The sequence below is a fragment of the Somniosus microcephalus genome, chromosome 9 (assembly GCF_052327205.1).
Source record: "Somniosus microcephalus isolate GS21.2 chromosome 9, FLI_Smic_1.0, whole genome shotgun sequence".
NCBI classification, from domain to species: Eukaryota; Metazoa; Chordata; class Chondrichthyes; order Squaliformes; family Somniosidae; genus Somniosus; species Somniosus microcephalus.
Genome location: NC_140995.1, coordinates 249,202,062 through 249,220,381, shown reverse-complemented (window position 1 = coordinate 249,220,381; position 18,320 = coordinate 249,202,062). Strand labels below are relative to the sequence as shown.

Here is an 18,320-nt window from a genome sequence, read left to right as displayed (position 1 = left end):
CACTAACTCTCCCATCGAAGCCCATCACTCTAGTACACTAACTCACCCATCGAAGTCCATCCCTCTAGTACACTAACTATCCCATCAAAGCATATCCCTCTAGTAAACTAACTCTCCCATCGAAACCCATTCCTCTAGTACACTAACTCACCCATCGAAGCCCATCCCTCTAGTAAACTAACTCTCCCATCGAAACCCATTCCTCTAGTACACTAACTCTCCCATCGAAGCCCATCCCTCTAGTACACCAACTCTCCCATCGAAGCCCATCCCTCTAGTACACTAACTCTCCCATCGAAGCCCATCCCTCTAGTACACTAACTCTCCCATTGAAGCCCATCCCTCTAGTACACTAACTCTCCCATCGAAGCACATCCTTCTAGTACACTAACTCTCCCATCGAAGCCCATCCCTCTAGTACACTAACTCTCCCATCGAAGCACATCCTTCTAGTATACTAACTCTCCCATCGAAGCCCCTCCCTCTACAACCCTGACACTTCCATCGAAGCCCATTCCTCCAGTACCCTAACTCTCCCATCGATATCCATCCCTCCAGTACACTAACTCTCCCATCGACGCCCATCCCTCTCGTGTACTAACTAACCCATTGAAGCCCATCCCTCTAGTACACTAATTCACCCATCGAAGCCCATCCCTCTAGTACACTAACTCTCCCATCGAGCCCATCCCTCCAGTACACTAACTCACCCATCGAAGCCCATCCCTCTAGTACACTAACTCTCCCATCGAAGCCCATCCCTCTAGTATACTAACTCTCCCATCGAAGCCCATCACTCTAGTACACAAACTCTCCCATCGAAGTCCATGCCTCAGTGTACTAACTCACCCATCGAAGCCCATCACTCTGGTACACTAACTCACCCATCGAAGCCCATCCCTCTAGTACACTAACTCACCCATCGAAGCCCATCCCTCTAGAACACTAACTCACCCATCGAAGTCCATCCCTCTAGTACACTAACTCACCCATCGAAGCCCATCCCTCCAGTACACTAACTCTCCCATCGAAGCCCATTTATCTAGTACACTAACTCACCCATTGAAGCCTATTCCTCTAGTACAATAACTCTCCCATCGAAGCCCATCGCTCTAGTACACTAACTCACCCATCGAAGCCCATCGCCCTAGTACACTAACTCTCCCATTGAAGCCCATCCCTCTAGTGCACTAACTCACCCATCGAAGCCCATCCCTCTAGTAGACTAACTCTCCCATCGAAGCCCATCCCTCTAGTACACTAACTCTTCCATCATAGAAACATAGAAGATAGGAGCAGGAGTAGGCCATTTGGCACTTCGAGCGTGCTCCGCCATTCAATGAGATCATGGCTGATCATCCAAATTGAGTACCCTGTCCCTGCCTTCTCCCCATATCCCTTGATCCCTTTAGCCTCAAGAAATATATCCAACTCTTTCTTGAATATATTTAATGAACTGGCCTCTACCGCCCTCTGTGGCAGAGAATTCCACAGGTTCACCACTCTCTGGGTGAAGAAATTCCTCCTCATTTCAGTCCTAAATGGCTTACCCCTTATCCTTAGACTACGACCCCTGGTTCTGGACTCCCCGGCCATCAGAAACATCCTTCCTGCATCTAGTCTGTCCAGACCTGACAGAATTTTATAGGTTTCGATGAGATCCCCTCTCAATCTTCTAAACTCCAGTGAGTATAAGCCCAATCGACACAATCTCTCCTCATACGTCATTCCTGCCATCCCAGGTATCAGCCTGGCGAATCTTCGCTGCACTCCCTCCATGGCAAGAATGTCCTTCCTCAGGTAAGGTGACCAAAACTGCACACAATACTCAAGGTGCGGTCTCACCAAGGCCCTGTACAACTGTAGCAAGACATCCTTGTTCCTGTACTCGAACCCTCTTGCTACGAAGGCCAACATACCATTTGCCTTCTTAACCGCCTGCTGCACCTGCATGCTTACCTTCAGCGACTGGTGCACAAGGACACCCAGGTCTCTTTGCACTTCCCCTTCTCCCAATCTATTGCCATTCAAATAATAATCTGCCTTCCTGTTTTTGCCACCAAAGTGGATAACCTCACACTTATCCACATTATAGTGCATTTGCCATGTTTCTGCCCAAACACCCAACCTGTCCAAATCGTACTGGAGTTTCACGATTTCCTCCTCACAGCTTACCCTCCCACCCAGCTTTAAGAACATAAGAACATAAGAAATAGGAGCAGGAGTAGGCCAATCGGCCCCTCGAGCCTGCTCCACCATTCAATAAGATCATGGCTGATCTGATCCTAACCTCAAATCTTCTATCACTCTCCATCCCACCCGAGCCCATGTGATCTCCCGGGAGAGGCGAAAAACCAGATAAAAAACCCAATGGCCAATTTGGGAGAAAAAATCTGGGAAATTCCTCTCCGACCCATCTAGGCGATCGAAACTCTTCCAGGAGATCACTCTGTCCCTATATTTTCTACAGTACTTACCTTCTGTAAAGGCGATCTCCACCCCAGCCAGGAACAGGAATAAAACCATCTCCTGAAATCTAACACAGAATTAGAACACAAGAAGTAGGAGCAGAACCAGGCTACACGGCCCCTGGGCCCGCTCCACTACCCACAGGGCCATGACCATTCCGAACCTAGACTCATGTCCAATTTCCTGCCCGCTCCCCGTAACCTTTAATTCCCTTTACTTCCAGGAAACTATCTATTTCTGTTTTAAATTTATTTAATGATGTAGCTTCCACAGCTTTCTGGGGCAGCAAATTCCACAAACCTACCACCCTCTGAGTGAAGAAGTTTCTCCTCATCTCAGTTTTGAAAGAGCAGCCCCTTATTTTAAGATTATGCCCCCTAGTTCTAGTTTCACCCATCATTGGGAACATCCTCACCGCATCCACCCGATCAAGCCCCTTCACAATCTTATATGTTTCAGTAAGATTGCCTCTCATTCTTCTGAACTCCAATGAGTAGAGTCCCAATCTACTCAACCTCTCCTCATATGACCACCCCCTCATCCCCGGGATTAGCCGAGTGAACCTTCTTTGTACTGACTCGAGGGCAAGTATGTCTTTTCTTAAGTATGGACACCAAAACTGTATGCAGTATTCCAGGTGCGGTCTCACCAATACCTTGTACAACTGCAGCAATACCTCCCTGTTTTTATATTCTATCCCCCTAGCAATAAAAGCCAACATTCCATTGGCCTTCTTGATCACTTGCTGCACCTGCATACTAACTTTTTGAGTTTCGTGCACCAGGACCCCCAGATCCCTTTGTACTACAGTACTTTCCAGTTTCTTGCCATTAAGATAATAACTTGCTCTCTGATTTTTCCTGCCAAAGTGCATAACCTCACGCTTTCCAGTATTGTATTCCATCTGCCAAATCTCTGCCCACTTACTTAGCCTATGTCACTTTGCAGGTTTTTTATGTCCTCCTCACTCACTACTTGTGTCGTCTGCAAATTTGGAGATATTACATCCAATTCCCTCGTCCAGATCATTAATATATATTGTGAACAGCTGGGGTCCTAGGACCGATCCTTGCGGTACCCCACTAGTCACTGCCTGCCACTCGGAAAACGACCCGTTTATTCCAACTCTTTGCTTTCTGTCCGCCAACCAGTTCTCTATCCAAGTCAATACCTTGCCCCCAATCCCATGTGCCTTAATTTTGCACGCTAATCTCTTATACGGGACCTTATCGAAAGCCTTCTGAAAGTCCAAATACACCACATCCACTGGTTCTCCCTTATCTATTTCACCAGTTACATCCTCAAAAAATTCCAGTAGATTAGTCAAGCATGAGTTACCTTTTGTAAATCCATGTTGACTTTGTCTGATCCTGTCACTGCTTTCCAAGTGCTCTGCTATTACATCTTTTATAATAGACTCTAGCATTTTCCCCACTACCGATGTCAGGCTTCCCAGTCTATAATTCCCCGCTTTTTCTCTACCACCCTTTTTGAATAGTAGGGTAACATTAGCTATCCTCCAATCCATGGGTACCGTTCCAGAGTCTATCGAGTTCTGGAAGATGACCAGCAATGCATCTACTATCTCTAGGGCCACTTCCTTAAGTACCCTGGGATGTAGACAGCGAAGCCCATCCCTCTAGCACACTAACTCACCCATCAAAGCCCCTCCCTCTAGTACACTAACTCTCCCATCGAAGCCCATCCCTCCAGTACCCTTACTCACCCATCGAAGCCCATCCATCTAGTACCCTTACTCACCCATCCCTCTATTACACTAACTCACCCATCAAAGCCCATCCCTCTAGTATGATAACTCTCCCATCGAAGCCCATCCCTCCAGTTCACTAACTCTCCCATCGAATCCCATCCCTCTATACACTAACTCTCCCATCGAAGCCCATCCCTCTAGTACAATAACTCACCCATCAAAGCCCATTCCTCAAGTACACTAACTCTCCCATCGAAGCCCATTCCTCGAGTACACTAACTCTCCCATCGAAGCCCATCGCTCTAGTACATTAACTCACCCATCGAAGCCCATCTCTCTAGTACACTATCTCTCCCATCGAAGCCCATCCCTCCAGTACACTAACTCACCCATCGAAGCCCATCCCTCCAGTACACTAACTCACCCATCGAAGCCCATTCCTCAAGTACACTAACTCTCCCATCGAAGCCCATTCCTCGAGTACACTAACTCTCCCATCGAAGCCCATCGCTCTAGTACACTAACTCTCCCATCGAAGCCCATCCCTCTAGTACACTAACTCACCCATCGAAGCCCATCTCTCTAGTACACTATCTCTCCCATCGAAGCCCATCCCTCTCGTACACTAACTCTCCATTGAACCCCTTCCCTCTGGTACACTAACCTTGAAGCAATTTTTTGGGTTTCCCTTATCTACCAGTTATTACTGTATATACCTCGTTGAGGTTCCCCGTTAACCTTTTCTGCTGATGGTGGAGCTGAAACCTCCCTAATCTTTCCTGATCGATAATCCGGTTATATTTGGCACCTGTCTTGCAGCCTCTCTAATAGATGGATTGTTTTTCTGTGGCGTGAAAGGTTTTGCATGAGGTTTGACCCATGCATTGTTACACCTCAGCTGAAAGCCCCTGTATTCATGTGTTCTGCTCTTCTTGCTATAGATCCACACATTTTATGACCTTTTTTAACAGCTTCATCATAGTTAGGCCGGATTTTGCGGTAGACATAATGGTGAGGCTAATAGTGTTCAGCGTTATTCACGTGTAAATCCAGCGAGTGCACATGCGCAGTTAAATGCGGGAATCAGGAAGTTGCTGTTCGAGTTGCCCTGCTTCTCCAGAATCTGTGTGATAGTAGTATCTTGCCGAGAGACTCGCCACATGGAACAGCGTGACTTTGCTGCACTTACCCGAGAAACACTGAACGTGCCACGGAAAGTTAGGGCTTCTCCATTACAGTGTAAGTACATTTTTAATGGCATGATAAGTTTTAATTACTGCCAACCAACCACTCTGCCACTGAAAATGAGCTTTTACAAGTGTGGAGTCTCATTCCTTCAGACTTTAATTATTGTTGGAGATTTATTTTAAAATTAGAAAATGTAAATAAAAATGTAGTTTTACTTTTTCTTTCTGTCTCTTATATCTCTCTTAATCCAATCTTTCTAGCCCTCTTTATTTTGCTTTCTGTACCTGATTTGATATTAAGTTCACTATTCTAATTAACACTTCCTGGTTAGCTCACTAACAATACTTCAATCTGATTGGTTGAGGAGACGCAGAGGTGCTTGTCCTGTTCGCACGGGTCCCAGATGCCTGTAGAGGGCGCTGTACTTTTTGGATGGTTGGCTGACAGCACATTGCAGTGCAAAACTCCAGATAAAGTCAATGGGGAAGTGCGATGAACGGCTGGCGCCATTGGTTTGCTGAGCACTAAATCCTGCCCATTGTCTAGACAGTGAATGTGTGGGTCTGCCATCACTCCCTTCATAAGCAACGTTCACACCCCCAGAATTAAAAAGAAATGGACTCATCCTAGATTCGTTAATCAGGGTGGTTGCATCAATTTTGAGAATTGCAGGAGTTGGTTACTAGGAACCCACACTCTGGAGGGGTGTGGCAGCCAGTTTAATTCGCAGGCCGACAGGTCAATCCCTGCATGGGGAAGTAGTCAAGGGGGCATCCCTCCCACTTCCTGTGTACATGGGGAGAAAAAGGAGAGAAGTGGGGACAGTGATTGAGTGGAGTTACGTGTGGGAAGGTAGCCCGGCGTAGTGAGGAATAGCTTACATAGATACATAGAAGATAGGAGCAGGAGTAGGCCATTCGGCCCCTCGAGCCTGCTCCGCCATTCAATGAGATCATGGCAGTTCATCCAAATTCAGTACCCTGTCCCTGCTTTCTCCCCATATCCCTTGATCCCTTTAGACGTAAGAAATATATCTAACTCCTTCTTGAATATATTTAATGAATTGGCCTCTACTGCCTTCTGTGGTAGAGAATTCCACAGGTTCACCACTCTCTGGGTGAAAAAATTCCTCATCTCTGTTCTAAATGGCTTACCCCTTATCCTTAGACAGCCCTGGTTCTGGACTCCCCGACCATCGGGAACATCCTTCCTGCATCTAGCCTCTCTAGTCCTGTTAGAATTTTATAAGTTTCAATGAGATCCCCTCTCATTCTTCTAAACTCCAGCGAGTATAAGCACAATCGACCCAATCTCTCCTCATACGTCATTCCTGCCATCCCAGGTATCAGCTGGTGAATCTTCGCTGCACTCCTTCCATGGCAAGAACATCCTTCCTCAGATAAGGCGACCAAAACTGCACACAATACTCAAGATGTGGTCTCACCAAGGCCCTGTTCAACTGCAGCAAGACATCCTTGTTCCTGTACTCAAACCCTCTCGCTACGAAGGCCAACATACCATTTGCCTTCCTAACCGCCTGCTGCACCTGCATGCTTACCTTCAGCGACTGGTGCACAAGGACGCCCAGGTCTCGTTGCACTTCCCCTTCTCCCAATCTATTGCCATTCAGATAATAATCTGCCTTCCTATTTTTGACACCAAAGTGGATAACCTCGCATTTATCCACGTTATATTGCCTCTGCCATGCTTCTGCCCAATCACCCAACCTGTCCAAATCATCCTGGAGTATCTCGGCATCCTCCTCACAGCACACACGCCCACCCAGCTTTGTGTCGTCTGCAAACTTGGAGATATTACATCTAGTTCCCTCGTCTAGATCATTAATATATATTGTGAATAGCTGGGGTCCAAGGACCGATCTCTGTGGTACCCCACTAGTCACTGCCTGCCACTCGGAAAAAGACCCGTTTATTCCAACTCTTTGCTTCCTGTCTGCCAACCAGTTCTCTATCCAATTCAATACCTTGCCCCCAGTCCCATGTGCCTTAACTTTACACGCTAATCTCTTATGCGGGACCTTATCAAAAGCCTTTTGAAAGTCCAAATACACCACATCCACTGGTTCTCCCTTATCTATTTTACCAGTTACATCCTCAAAAAATTCCAGTAGATTAGTCGAGCACGATTTACCTTTTGTAAATCCATGTTGACTTTGTCCAATCCGGTCACTGTTTTCCAAGTGCTCTGCTATTACATCTTTTATAATGGACTCTAGCATTTTCCCCACTACTGATGTCGGGCTTACCGGTCTGTAATTCCCTGTTTTCTCTCTACCACCTTTTTTGAATAGTGGGGTAACATTAGCTACCCTCCAATCCATGGGTACTGTTCCAGAGTCTATCGAATTTTGGAAGATGACCAGCAATGCATCTACTATTTCTAGGGCCACTTCCTTAAGTACCCTAGGATGTAGATTATCAGGCCCTGGGGATTTATCAGCCTTCAATCCTGTCAATTTCCCTAACACCATTTCCTGACAAATACTGACTTCTTTCAGTTCCTCCCTTTCATTAGGCCCTATGTTCCCCGGCATCTCTGGGAGGTTATTTGTGTCCTCCTTTGTGAAGACAGAACCAAAGTATGTATTTAGTTGGTCTGCCATTTCTTTGTTCCCCATTATAAATTCCCCTCATTCTGACTGCAAGGGACCCACGCTTGACTTTACCAATCCTTTTCTCTTCACATATCTATAAAAGCTTTTACGGTCAGTTTTTATGTTCCCTGCAAGCTTACTCTCATTTTCCCCTTCTTAATTAATCCCTTTGTCCTCCTTTGTTGAATCCTAAACTGCTCCCAATCCTCAGGTTTACTGCTTTTTCTGGGCAATTTATATGTCCTCTCCTTGGATCTTATGCTATCCCGAATTTCCCTTGTTAGCCACGGTTGAGCCACCTTTTTTGTTTTATTTTTATGCCAAACTGGGATGAACAAATTCTGCAGTTCATCCATGCGATCTTTGAATGTTTGCCATTGCCTATCCACTGTCAACCCTTTGAGTGACATTCCCCAATCAATCCTACCCAACTCGCGCCTCATACCATCGTAGTTTCCTTTATTTAAATTCAGGACCCTAGTCTCTGAGTCAACTACTTCACTCTCCATCTTAATGAAGAATTCTATCATATTATGATCGCTCCGACCCAAGGGGCCTCACACAAGATTGCTAATTAATCTTTACTCATTACATAATACCCAGTCTAAGATGGCCTGATCTCTAGTTGGTTCCTCGACATATTGGTCCAGGAAACCATCCCGTATACACTACAGGAATTCCTCCTCCACAGTATTGTTACTAATTTGGTTAGCCCAATCTATATGTAGATTAATGTCACCCATGATAACTGCTGTGCCCTTATTGCATGCTTCTCTAATTTCCCTTTTAATGCCATCCCCAACCTCCACATTACTGTTGGGAGGTCTATATACCACTCCCACTAATGTTTTCTGCCCCATGGTGTTTCTCAGTTCTACCCATACAGATTCCACATCATCAGAGCTAATATCCTTCCTTACAATTGTGTTAATCCCCTCTTTAACCAGCAATGCTACCCCACCTCCTTTTCCTTTTTGCCTATCTTTCCTGAATATTGAATACCCCTGGATGTTGAGTTCCCAGCCTTGGCCACCCTGGAGCCATGTTTCCGTAATCCCAATCATTTCATATTCGTTTACCTCTATATGCACCACGACAACTGGCTGTTCACCCTCCCCTTCCAAAATGTTCTGCAGCCGCTCTGAGACATCCTTGACCCTTGCACCAGGGAGGCAACACACCATCCTGGAGTCTCGTTTGCGGCCGCAGAAACGCCTATCTATTCCCCTTACAATAGAATCCCCTATTACTATAGCTCTACCCCTCTTTTGCCTCCCGTCCTGTGCAGCAGAACCACTCCTGGTGACAGGAAGTTGGCTGCTGCTGCTTTCCCCTGATAAGCCATCCCCCCCCAACAGTATCCAAAGTGGTATATCTGTTTGAGAGGGGGATGACCACAGGGGATTCCAGCACTAACTGCCTGCGCCTAAGAACATAAGAAAATAAGAAATAGGAGCAGGAGTAGGCCAATCGGCCCCTCGAGCCTGCTCCGCCATTCAATAAGATCATGGCTGATCTGATCCTAACCGCCAATCTACTATCACAGAACCATCTCCTGAATCTAACAGAATTAGACACATGAAATAGGAGCAGGATCAGGCTACACAGCCCCTGGGCCCGCTCCGCTACCCACAGGGCCATGTCCGATCTGAACCTAGACTCATGTCCAAATTCTTGCCCGCTCCCCGTAACCCTTAATTCCCTTTACTTCTAGGAAACTGTCTATTTCTGTTTTAAATTTATGTAATGATGTAGCTTCGACAGCTTTTTGTACAACTGAAACAATACCTGAAGCAATACCTCCCTATTTTTATATTCTATCCCCCTAGCAATGAAAGCCAACATTCCATTGGCCTTCTTAATCACTTGCTGCACCTGCATACTAACTTTTTGAGTTTCGTGCACCAGGACCCCCAGATCCCTTTGTACTTCAGTACTTTCCAGTTTCTTGCCATTAAGATAATAACTTGCTCTACGATCTTTCCTGCCAAAGTGCATAACCTCACACTTTCCAGTATTGTATTCCATCTGCCAAATCTCTGCCTACTTACTTAGCCTGTCTATGTCCCCTTGCAGGTTTTTTATGTCCTCCTCACTCACTACTTTCCCTCCCATCTTAGTATCATCTGCAAACTTTGATATGTTAGACTTGGTCCCCTCCTCCAAATCGTTAATATAGATTGTAAAGAGTTGGGGACCCAGCACTGACCCCTGCGGAACACCACTAGTTACTAATTGCCAGTCTGAGAATGAACCATTTATCCCAACTCTCTGCCTTCTGTTAGATAGCCAATCCTCTATCCATGCCAGAATATTACCCCCAATCCCGTGATTTTTTATCTTAAGCAATAATCTTTTGTGTCGCACCTTGTCAAATGCCTTTTGGAAGTCTAAATACACTACGTCCACTGGTTCCCCTTTATCCACCCTATATGTTACTTCCTCAAAGAACTCCAGCAAATTTGTCAAACATGACTTCCCCTTCATAAAACCATGCTGACTTTGTCCTATTAAATTATGATTATCCAAATGTCCTGTTACTGTCTCCTTAATAATGGACTCCAAAATTTTACCTACCACAGATGTTAGGCTAACCGGTCTATAGTTTCCAGCCTTCTGTCTACTGCCCTTTTTAAATAAGGGTGTTACATTAGCAGTTTTCCAGTCTGCCGGGACCTTTGCTGAGTCCAGGGAGTTTTGGAAAATTATCAATGCATCCACAATCCCTACCGCCACTTCCCTCAAGCCCCTAGGATGTAAGCCATCAGGTCCAGGTGATTTATCCGCCTTGAGTCCCATTATTTTACCGAGTACCACTTCCTTAGTGATTTTGATCGTGTTTAGCTCCTCCCCCCGTATAGCCCCCTGTTTGTCCAGTGTTGGGATATTCTTAGTGTCCTCTACTGTAAAGACTGATATAAAATATTCATTCAGTGTTTTTGCCATCTCCATAGTTCCCACCATTAATTTCCCGGTCTCATCCTCTAAGGGACCAACATTTACTTTAGCCACCCTTTTTCTTTTTATATAACTATAAAAACTCTTACCATCTGTTTTTATATTTTTTGCTAATTTACTTTCATAATCTATCTTCCCTTTCTTAATCAATCTTTTTGTTATTTTTTGCTGTCTTTTAAAGTTTTCCCAATCCTCTATCCTCCCACTAGATTTGGCTACCTTATATGCCCTTGTTTTTAGTCGAATACTATCCTTAATTTCTTTACTTAGCCACGGATGGCTGTCTTTTCTTTTACACCCTTTTCTTCTCAGTGGAATATATATTTTTTGGAAGTTGTAAAATAACTCCTTAAATGTACACCACTGATCATGTATCGTCTTACCCTTTAATCTATTTTCCCAATCCACTCTACTCAATTCCGCTCTCATACCTTCATAGTCTCCTTTATTCAAGCTTAGCACGCTTGTTTGAGATCCAACCTTCTCACCCTCTAATTGAATATGGAATTCAACCATGTTATGGTCACTCATTCCAAGGAGATCCTTTACTAGGACATTTTTAATTAACCCTGTCTCGTTACACAGGACCAGATCTAAGGTTGCTTGCCCCCTGGTCGGTTCAGTTACATACTGCTCAAGAAACCCATCCCTAATACACTCAATGAACTCATCCTCAAGGCAGCCCTGCCCAATTTGATTTGTCCAATTAATATGATAGTTAAAATCCCCCATAATTATAGATGTTCCCTTATTACAAGCCTCAACTATTTCCTGATTGATACTCCGTCCAACAGAGTTGCAACTGTTCGGAGGCCTATAGACTACGCCCACTAGTGGTTTTTTCCCCCTTATTATTCCTTACCTCCACCCAAACTGTTTCATTATCCTGATCTTTTGACCCAATATCATTTTTCTGTATTACAGTGATTACTTCCTTTATTAACATAGCCACCCCACCTCCCCTTCCTTCCTGCCTGTCCTTCCTGATCGTTAAATAACCTGGTATGTTTAATTCCCAGGCATTGTCACCCTGCAGCCATGTTTCTGTAATGGCCACAAGATCATACCCATATGTAGTTATTTGTGCCATTAACTCGTCTATTTTGTTACGAATGCTACGTGCATTCAGATAGAGAATTTTCAAATATGTTTTGTGACACTTAGTTCCTGCTTTTGCCCTTTTTATTACTTTACCTTTTACTCCATACCTTCTGCCCCTTCCTGACACGCTCTGGTTTTTAATTTCCCCACTGCTACCTAAGTCTATGACCTTCTCTGTTGTCATTTTTATAATTTGCTCTCTAGGATCCTCCCCCCCACTAGTTAGTTTAAAGCCCTCTCTACAGCCCTAGTTATATGATCCGCCAGGACTCTAGTCCCAGCACTGGCCAAGTGAAGCCCGTCCCAACGGAACAGCTCCCTCCTGCCCCAGTACTGGTGCCAGTGTCCCAGGAAGCAAAACCCATTTCTCCCACACCAGTCTTTGAGCCACACATTTAACTCTCTAATTTTATTTGTCCTACCCAAATTCGCTCGTGGCTCAGGTTATTACCCTTGAGGTTCTGTTTTTTAATTTGACCCCTAGCTGCTCATACCCCTTTAACAGAACTGGCTTCCTAGTCCTATCTACGTCGTTTGTACCAACATGGACCACGACAACTGGATCCACCCCCTCCCACTGCAAGTTTCTTTCCAGCCCAGAGGAGATGTCCTTAACCCTGGCACCGGGTAGGCAACACAGCCTTCGGGACTCTCGCTCTCGGCTGCAGAGAACTCTATCTATCCCCCTAATAATACTATCCCCTACCACTACAACATTTCTATTTACTCCCCCCTCTTGAATGGCCCCCCGTTCCACGGTGCTGTGGCCAGGTTGCTCATCCTCCCTGCAGTCCCTGCTCCTGTCCCCACAGGGAGTAAGAACCTCGAACCTGTTGGACCAGAGCAAGGGCTGCGGCTCCTCCAGCTCTACCTCCTGGATCCCCGTACCTGCCTCACTCGTAGTCACACCGTCCTGTCCCTGACCATGGGCTACATCTGAATTAATTAACTTCATAGGTGTGACCACCTCCTGATACACAGAGTCCAGGTACTTCTCCCCCTCCCTGATGTGTCGCAGTGTCTGAAGCTCAGACTCCAGCTCATCAACACGGAGCTGGAGTTCCTGTAGCAGCAGACACTTGTCACAGACGTAATCACCGTGAGCCTCAATGGGGTTCACCGGCTCCCACATCTTGCAACAATAACACATCACCTGCTCCATTCTATGTAATTAATTAAATTTTTTATTGTTAGTTATGGACACCCTCTGCCTGATTTTAGATGCTAGTATCCCCTTTAATTGATTGGATTTAAATTAAATCAATCCCTCTAGTTACACCAGTTAAATGGTTTACCAACAGTCACTCTGCACCAGAAAGGCCTTATTAACTACAACCCATAGAGTTAAAGTTTGAAAAGAGCACCTAACACCCCACTTACCCTAACTCACACTTACCCAAACTCACAGCACTCTTTGATGACTCGCACTCAGTGCTTGCTCACACTAGGACTGGTCTTTTTATACTGTTTGTTTATTTACAGCCAAATGAGTCATCCCTGCTGATTGGTTAGAAAACTGGTTTCCACTGCCTGCTGTGCCAATTTACTCCGACTGCAGTGTAACCTTGTTTTACTCTTCTTAAACCAACAGAATCCCAATTATTTAAATTTTCCCCTTTACTTAAACTGCTTAAGTAATCTTATCAAGAATGATTTAAAGAGAAATAACAATGAAAGAACTCTCACACTTACCCAAACTCACAGCACTCTTTGATGACTCGCACTTAGTGCTTGCTTGCCTACTACTCTGCCTGGTGGTCACCCATTCCGTTTCTGCCTGTGCAACTTTTACCTGCGGTGTGACCAACTCCCTAAACGTGCTTTCCACGACGGATAGTGTGGCGTGGGTTATTATTTCTTTGACGGACCAGTTTGAAGATAAATGAAGTTAGTTAATTTTGATTTTAAGTGTAATTCTGTACATTACTTGTTGTCTATAAAATAATTGGTATCTCCTTGTCGCACTAAAGTCCGCCTATTGAATGTCTGGAGAAGTGCATATGAGGCAAGTGTGGAAGACATACTATGCAGATCAGAACAGAAGACGATACTGTTGTTCCGCCCCCCTCCCAGCGGGGTCGATTTTCGATATTGGTTCGCATGGACACACTCCTGAACGAAAGACGCGGGGACCACTTATGGGAGTGACCAGCATTGCTGTCACCAGAATATATGATGCAATCCTGAAATTTGAACACTAGACATCCGGATTTGGAGAGAATGTCAGCCAGCAAATTTTTACAGCTGCTCCCTGTCATCGGGATACCTACCCCCTTCACACCACCACCCCCCCGTGACTGAGATAATCCCCCCGCATGACCGGGATACTCCCACCCCCCCCGTGACCGGGATTACCCCCTCCCCCCGTGACCGAGATACCCCCCCCGTGACCGAGATACCCACCCCATGACCGAGATATACCCCCCCGTGACCGAGATATACACCCCCCGTGACCGAGATATACCCCCCCGTGACCGAGATATACACCTCCCCGTGACTGAGATATACCCCCCCCGTGACCGAGATATAAACCCCCCGTGACCGAGATACCCCCCCGTGACCGAGATATACCCCCCGTGACCGAGATACCCCCCCCGTGACCGAGATACCCACCCCGTGACCGAGATATACCCCCCCGTGACCGAGATATACACCCCCCGTGACCGAGATATACCCTCCCGTGACCGAGATATGCACCTCCCCGTAACTGAGATATACCCCCCCGTGGCCGAGATATAAACTCCCCGTGACCGAGATACCCCCCCGTGACCGAGATATACCCCCCGTGACCGAGATATACCCCCCCTGTGACCGGGATACCCCCCTTGTGACCGAGATACCCCCCCTGTGACCGAGATATACCCCCCTCCGTGACCGGGATACCCCCCCGTGACCGAGATATACCCCCCTCTGTCACCGGGATACCCCCCCGTGACCGAGATATACCCCCCCGTGACCGAGATACCCCCCCGTGACCGGGATAACCCCCCCCCGTGACCGAGATACCCCCCCGTGACTGGGATAACCCCCCTGTGGCCGGGATGCCCTCCCTGTGGCCGGGATACCCCCCCCGTGACTGGGATACCCCCCCCTGTGGCCGGGATACCCCCCCTGTGACTGGGATACCCCCCGTCGCCGGGATGCCCTCCCTGTGGCCGGGGTACCATCCCCACACCCCCTGTCCTTGCCATATTACTAATTGTTTGGCAATGCGCTGATGCAGTGATCACAACATAGAATCCAAACAGCCCGTGGTCCTGGTCTCCTGAGGAGGGGCGAAGGGAGGACGAGGACCTGATCTCACATGGAGAGGCAGAACAGAGGCGGAGATATTCCTTACAGCGAGAGGGGGGTCGGGGTGAAAATAAAACTGTGAATTAACCTCAGGCCACTCTGTTACACGCCCTAGGTACCTCTCTCCCCGGTCAGCTGAGGTGTGTAGAGATGAGGAGAGAGGAGAAATATACGATCAAAAAAGGAGGAAGCCTCTTCTGCATTTTGTGTCTTACAGTGCATTAATGCAGGAAGGGCTTCCCGAGAAGTTTTACACTGGCAGAGTGAAGGTGCAATCCAGCCCACACCGCATCCCTATGTCTAGAGTCAGTGACAGAACCTGTAGATCCTTTAAACCTCTTGTGTGTTGCAGTCCCATCTGAGGCATGCAGCTAAATGCCAGCAGCCCACTGTGCACTAATGACACCTAGCATGCCCCATCCCGCTTTTAATTTAATACAGAAACACTTTACCATAGTGGTATGACAACACTCTATCCATTATTTTAGAGAATACCACTTTGATTTCCCGTGTTAAAATAGCGTCAGAGGGATGTGGCGCGGACTTGTTAAGTGTGTTTGCTGGCAGTAATTTCTGGGCCAATGGGCGAGAGGAACCAGTTTCCGTGAGGGATTGAGAGGAAAGCCGAAGTTTCGGTTCATGCTGTACCTTCACTATAACATTTCAGGAATTTGCTGGGAGCTGGTGGTGGGAGTGCGGCGGGGCGGGACAAGTTGCGGGGAGATTCCCGGCCCCACAGATTGCGCTAGTGGCGGCCAGCAAAGACGCGTTTGATTTTGCACTCTCACCTCTTCTGCTTGTAGGTCAGCATCGCCTCCGATATCGGGAGCTGATGGGACATGTTGGCTCCAGACACGTACTGCATGATCCGGCTGATGATGTCAAACGTTTCTGTGGTGAGGAGCAGGGTGTAAGAGAACCGCATCGTATCTGTGAACAGTATCTACGGGTGTTCTGCGCAGCCCCGGCACTCGAACTGTGATCTACGCAGTCCCTGCACTGTGTTTGTACAGTCCCATCACTCGGCACTGTGTTTGTACAGTCCCTGCACTGTGTTTGTACAGTCCCATCACTCGGCACTGTGTTTGTACAGTCCCTGCACTGTGTTTGTACAGTCCCAGCACTCGGCACTGTGTTTGTACAGTCCCTGCACTGTGTTTGTACAGTCCCAGCACTCGGCACTGTGTTTCTACAGTCTCTACACTGTGTTTGTGCAGTCCCTGCACTGTGTTTGTACAGTCCCAGCACTTGGCACTGTGTTTGTACAGTCCCTGCACTGTGTTTGTACAGTCCCTGCACTGTGTTTGTACAGTCCCTGCACTGTGTTTGTACAGTCCCTGCACTGTGTTTGTACAGTCCCAGCACTCGGCACTGTGTTTGTACAGTCCCAGCACTGTGTTTGTACAGTCCCAGCACTCGGCACTGTGTTTGTACAGTCCCAGCACTCGGCACTATGTTTGTGCAGTCCCAGCACTCGGCACTGTGTTTGTACAGTCCCTGCACTGTGTTTGTACAGTCCCAGCACTCGGCACTGTGTTTGTACAGTCCCAGCACTGTGTTTGTACAGTCCCGGCACTCAACACTGTGTTTGTACAGTCCCAGCACTCGGCACTGTGTTTGTACAGTCCCAGCACTCGGCACTGTGTTTGTACAGACCCTGCACTGTGTTTGTACAGTCCCAGCACTCGGCACTGTGTTTGTACAGTCCCTGCACTCGGCACTGTGTTTGTACAGTCCCTGCACTGTGTTTGTACAGTCCCTGCACTCGGCACTCTGTTTGTTCAGTCCCTGCACTGTGTTTGTATAGTCCCAGCACTCGGCACTGTGTTTGTATAGTCCCAGCACTCGGCACTGTGTTTGTACAGTCCCAGCACTCGGCACTGTGTTTGTACAGTCCCTGAACTGTGTTTGTACAGTCCCTGCACTCGGCACTGTGTTTGTACAGTCCCTGCACTGTGTTTGTACAGTCCCTGCACTCGGCACTGTGTTTGTTCAGTCCCTGAACTGTGTTTGTACAGTCCCTGCACTCGGCACTGTGTTTGTACAGTCCCTGCACTGTGTTTGTACAGTTCCTGCACTCGGCACTGTGTTTATACAGTCCCTGCACTCAGCACTGTGTTTGTACAGTCCCTGCACTGTGTTTGTACAGTCCCTGCACTCAGCACTGTGTTTGTACAGTCCCTGCACTGTGTTTGTACAGTCCCTGCACTCGGCACTGTTTTTGTACAGGCCCAGCACTCGGCACTGTGTTTGTACAGTCTCTGCACTGTGTTTGTACAGTCCCTGCACTCGGCACTGTGTTTGTACAGTCCTGCGCTCGGCATTGTGTTTGTACAGTCACTGCACTGTGTTTGTACAGTCCCTGCACTCGGCACTGTGTTTGTACAGTCCCTGCACTCGGCACTGTGTTTGTACAGTCCCTGCGCTCGGCACTGGGTTTGTACATTATTATAGCTCCTCTCTTAAAGTGCAACATGATATGGTGCAATGAGACTGAGACTCAAACTACCGCATCTGCTCAAAAACGCTCCTGCTATTTTCTACTTCCAGTTTCCTTATTAATCCCATCCCTAGAAAAACTAATTTCCTCTCCCTCTGTAAATTTCAGAGAGTGGGTGGAATTATTGTTTCTTGGGCCCGGTGCTGATCTGTTTGATCAGTTATGGCGGCAGCGATGATGGAGCTATAACATGGTAACTCCGAGTGCCTGGCCCGCACTCACTGCTGGTGAGGCAGTGTGCAGTGCACAAGATGAGTCCACCACCCCTCAGACACAAACTTGATGCCATGGTTCCGTTTTCCGAAGCGAGTCGGTACGCCTTCACAAGGTTATCCCATTATCTCTGCTGGTTTGTGTTCGCTTGATAAGAACAGGGTGTGATTAAACTTACAGCCCCTTTACACAGTACACCTACCCCTGGAGTCACCGCTGTGAACAGAAACAAGGAGGTGTGCACACTGGCGACTGCTTTCTTTCCCTGACAC

At 47.2% G+C, this 18,320-nt stretch overlaps 1 protein-coding gene across 6 annotated transcripts in view; it reads right to left on the bottom strand.

Moving 5' to 3' along the window:
* Positions 1 to 18,320, bottom strand: part of LOC147113203 (phosphofurin acidic cluster sorting protein 1-like) — a 795,587-nt gene that overhangs the window by 258,714 nt on the left and 518,553 nt on the right. For all 6 annotated transcript variants that reach the window (XM_085998126.1, XM_085998127.1, XM_085998132.1 and 3 more), the window contains exon 18: positions 16,124 to 16,226. In XM_085998126.1, coding sequence (XP_085854252.1) covers positions 16,124 to 16,226 — 103 coding nt within the window. The remainder of the gene's footprint in view (positions 1 to 16,123; positions 16,227 to 18,320) is intronic.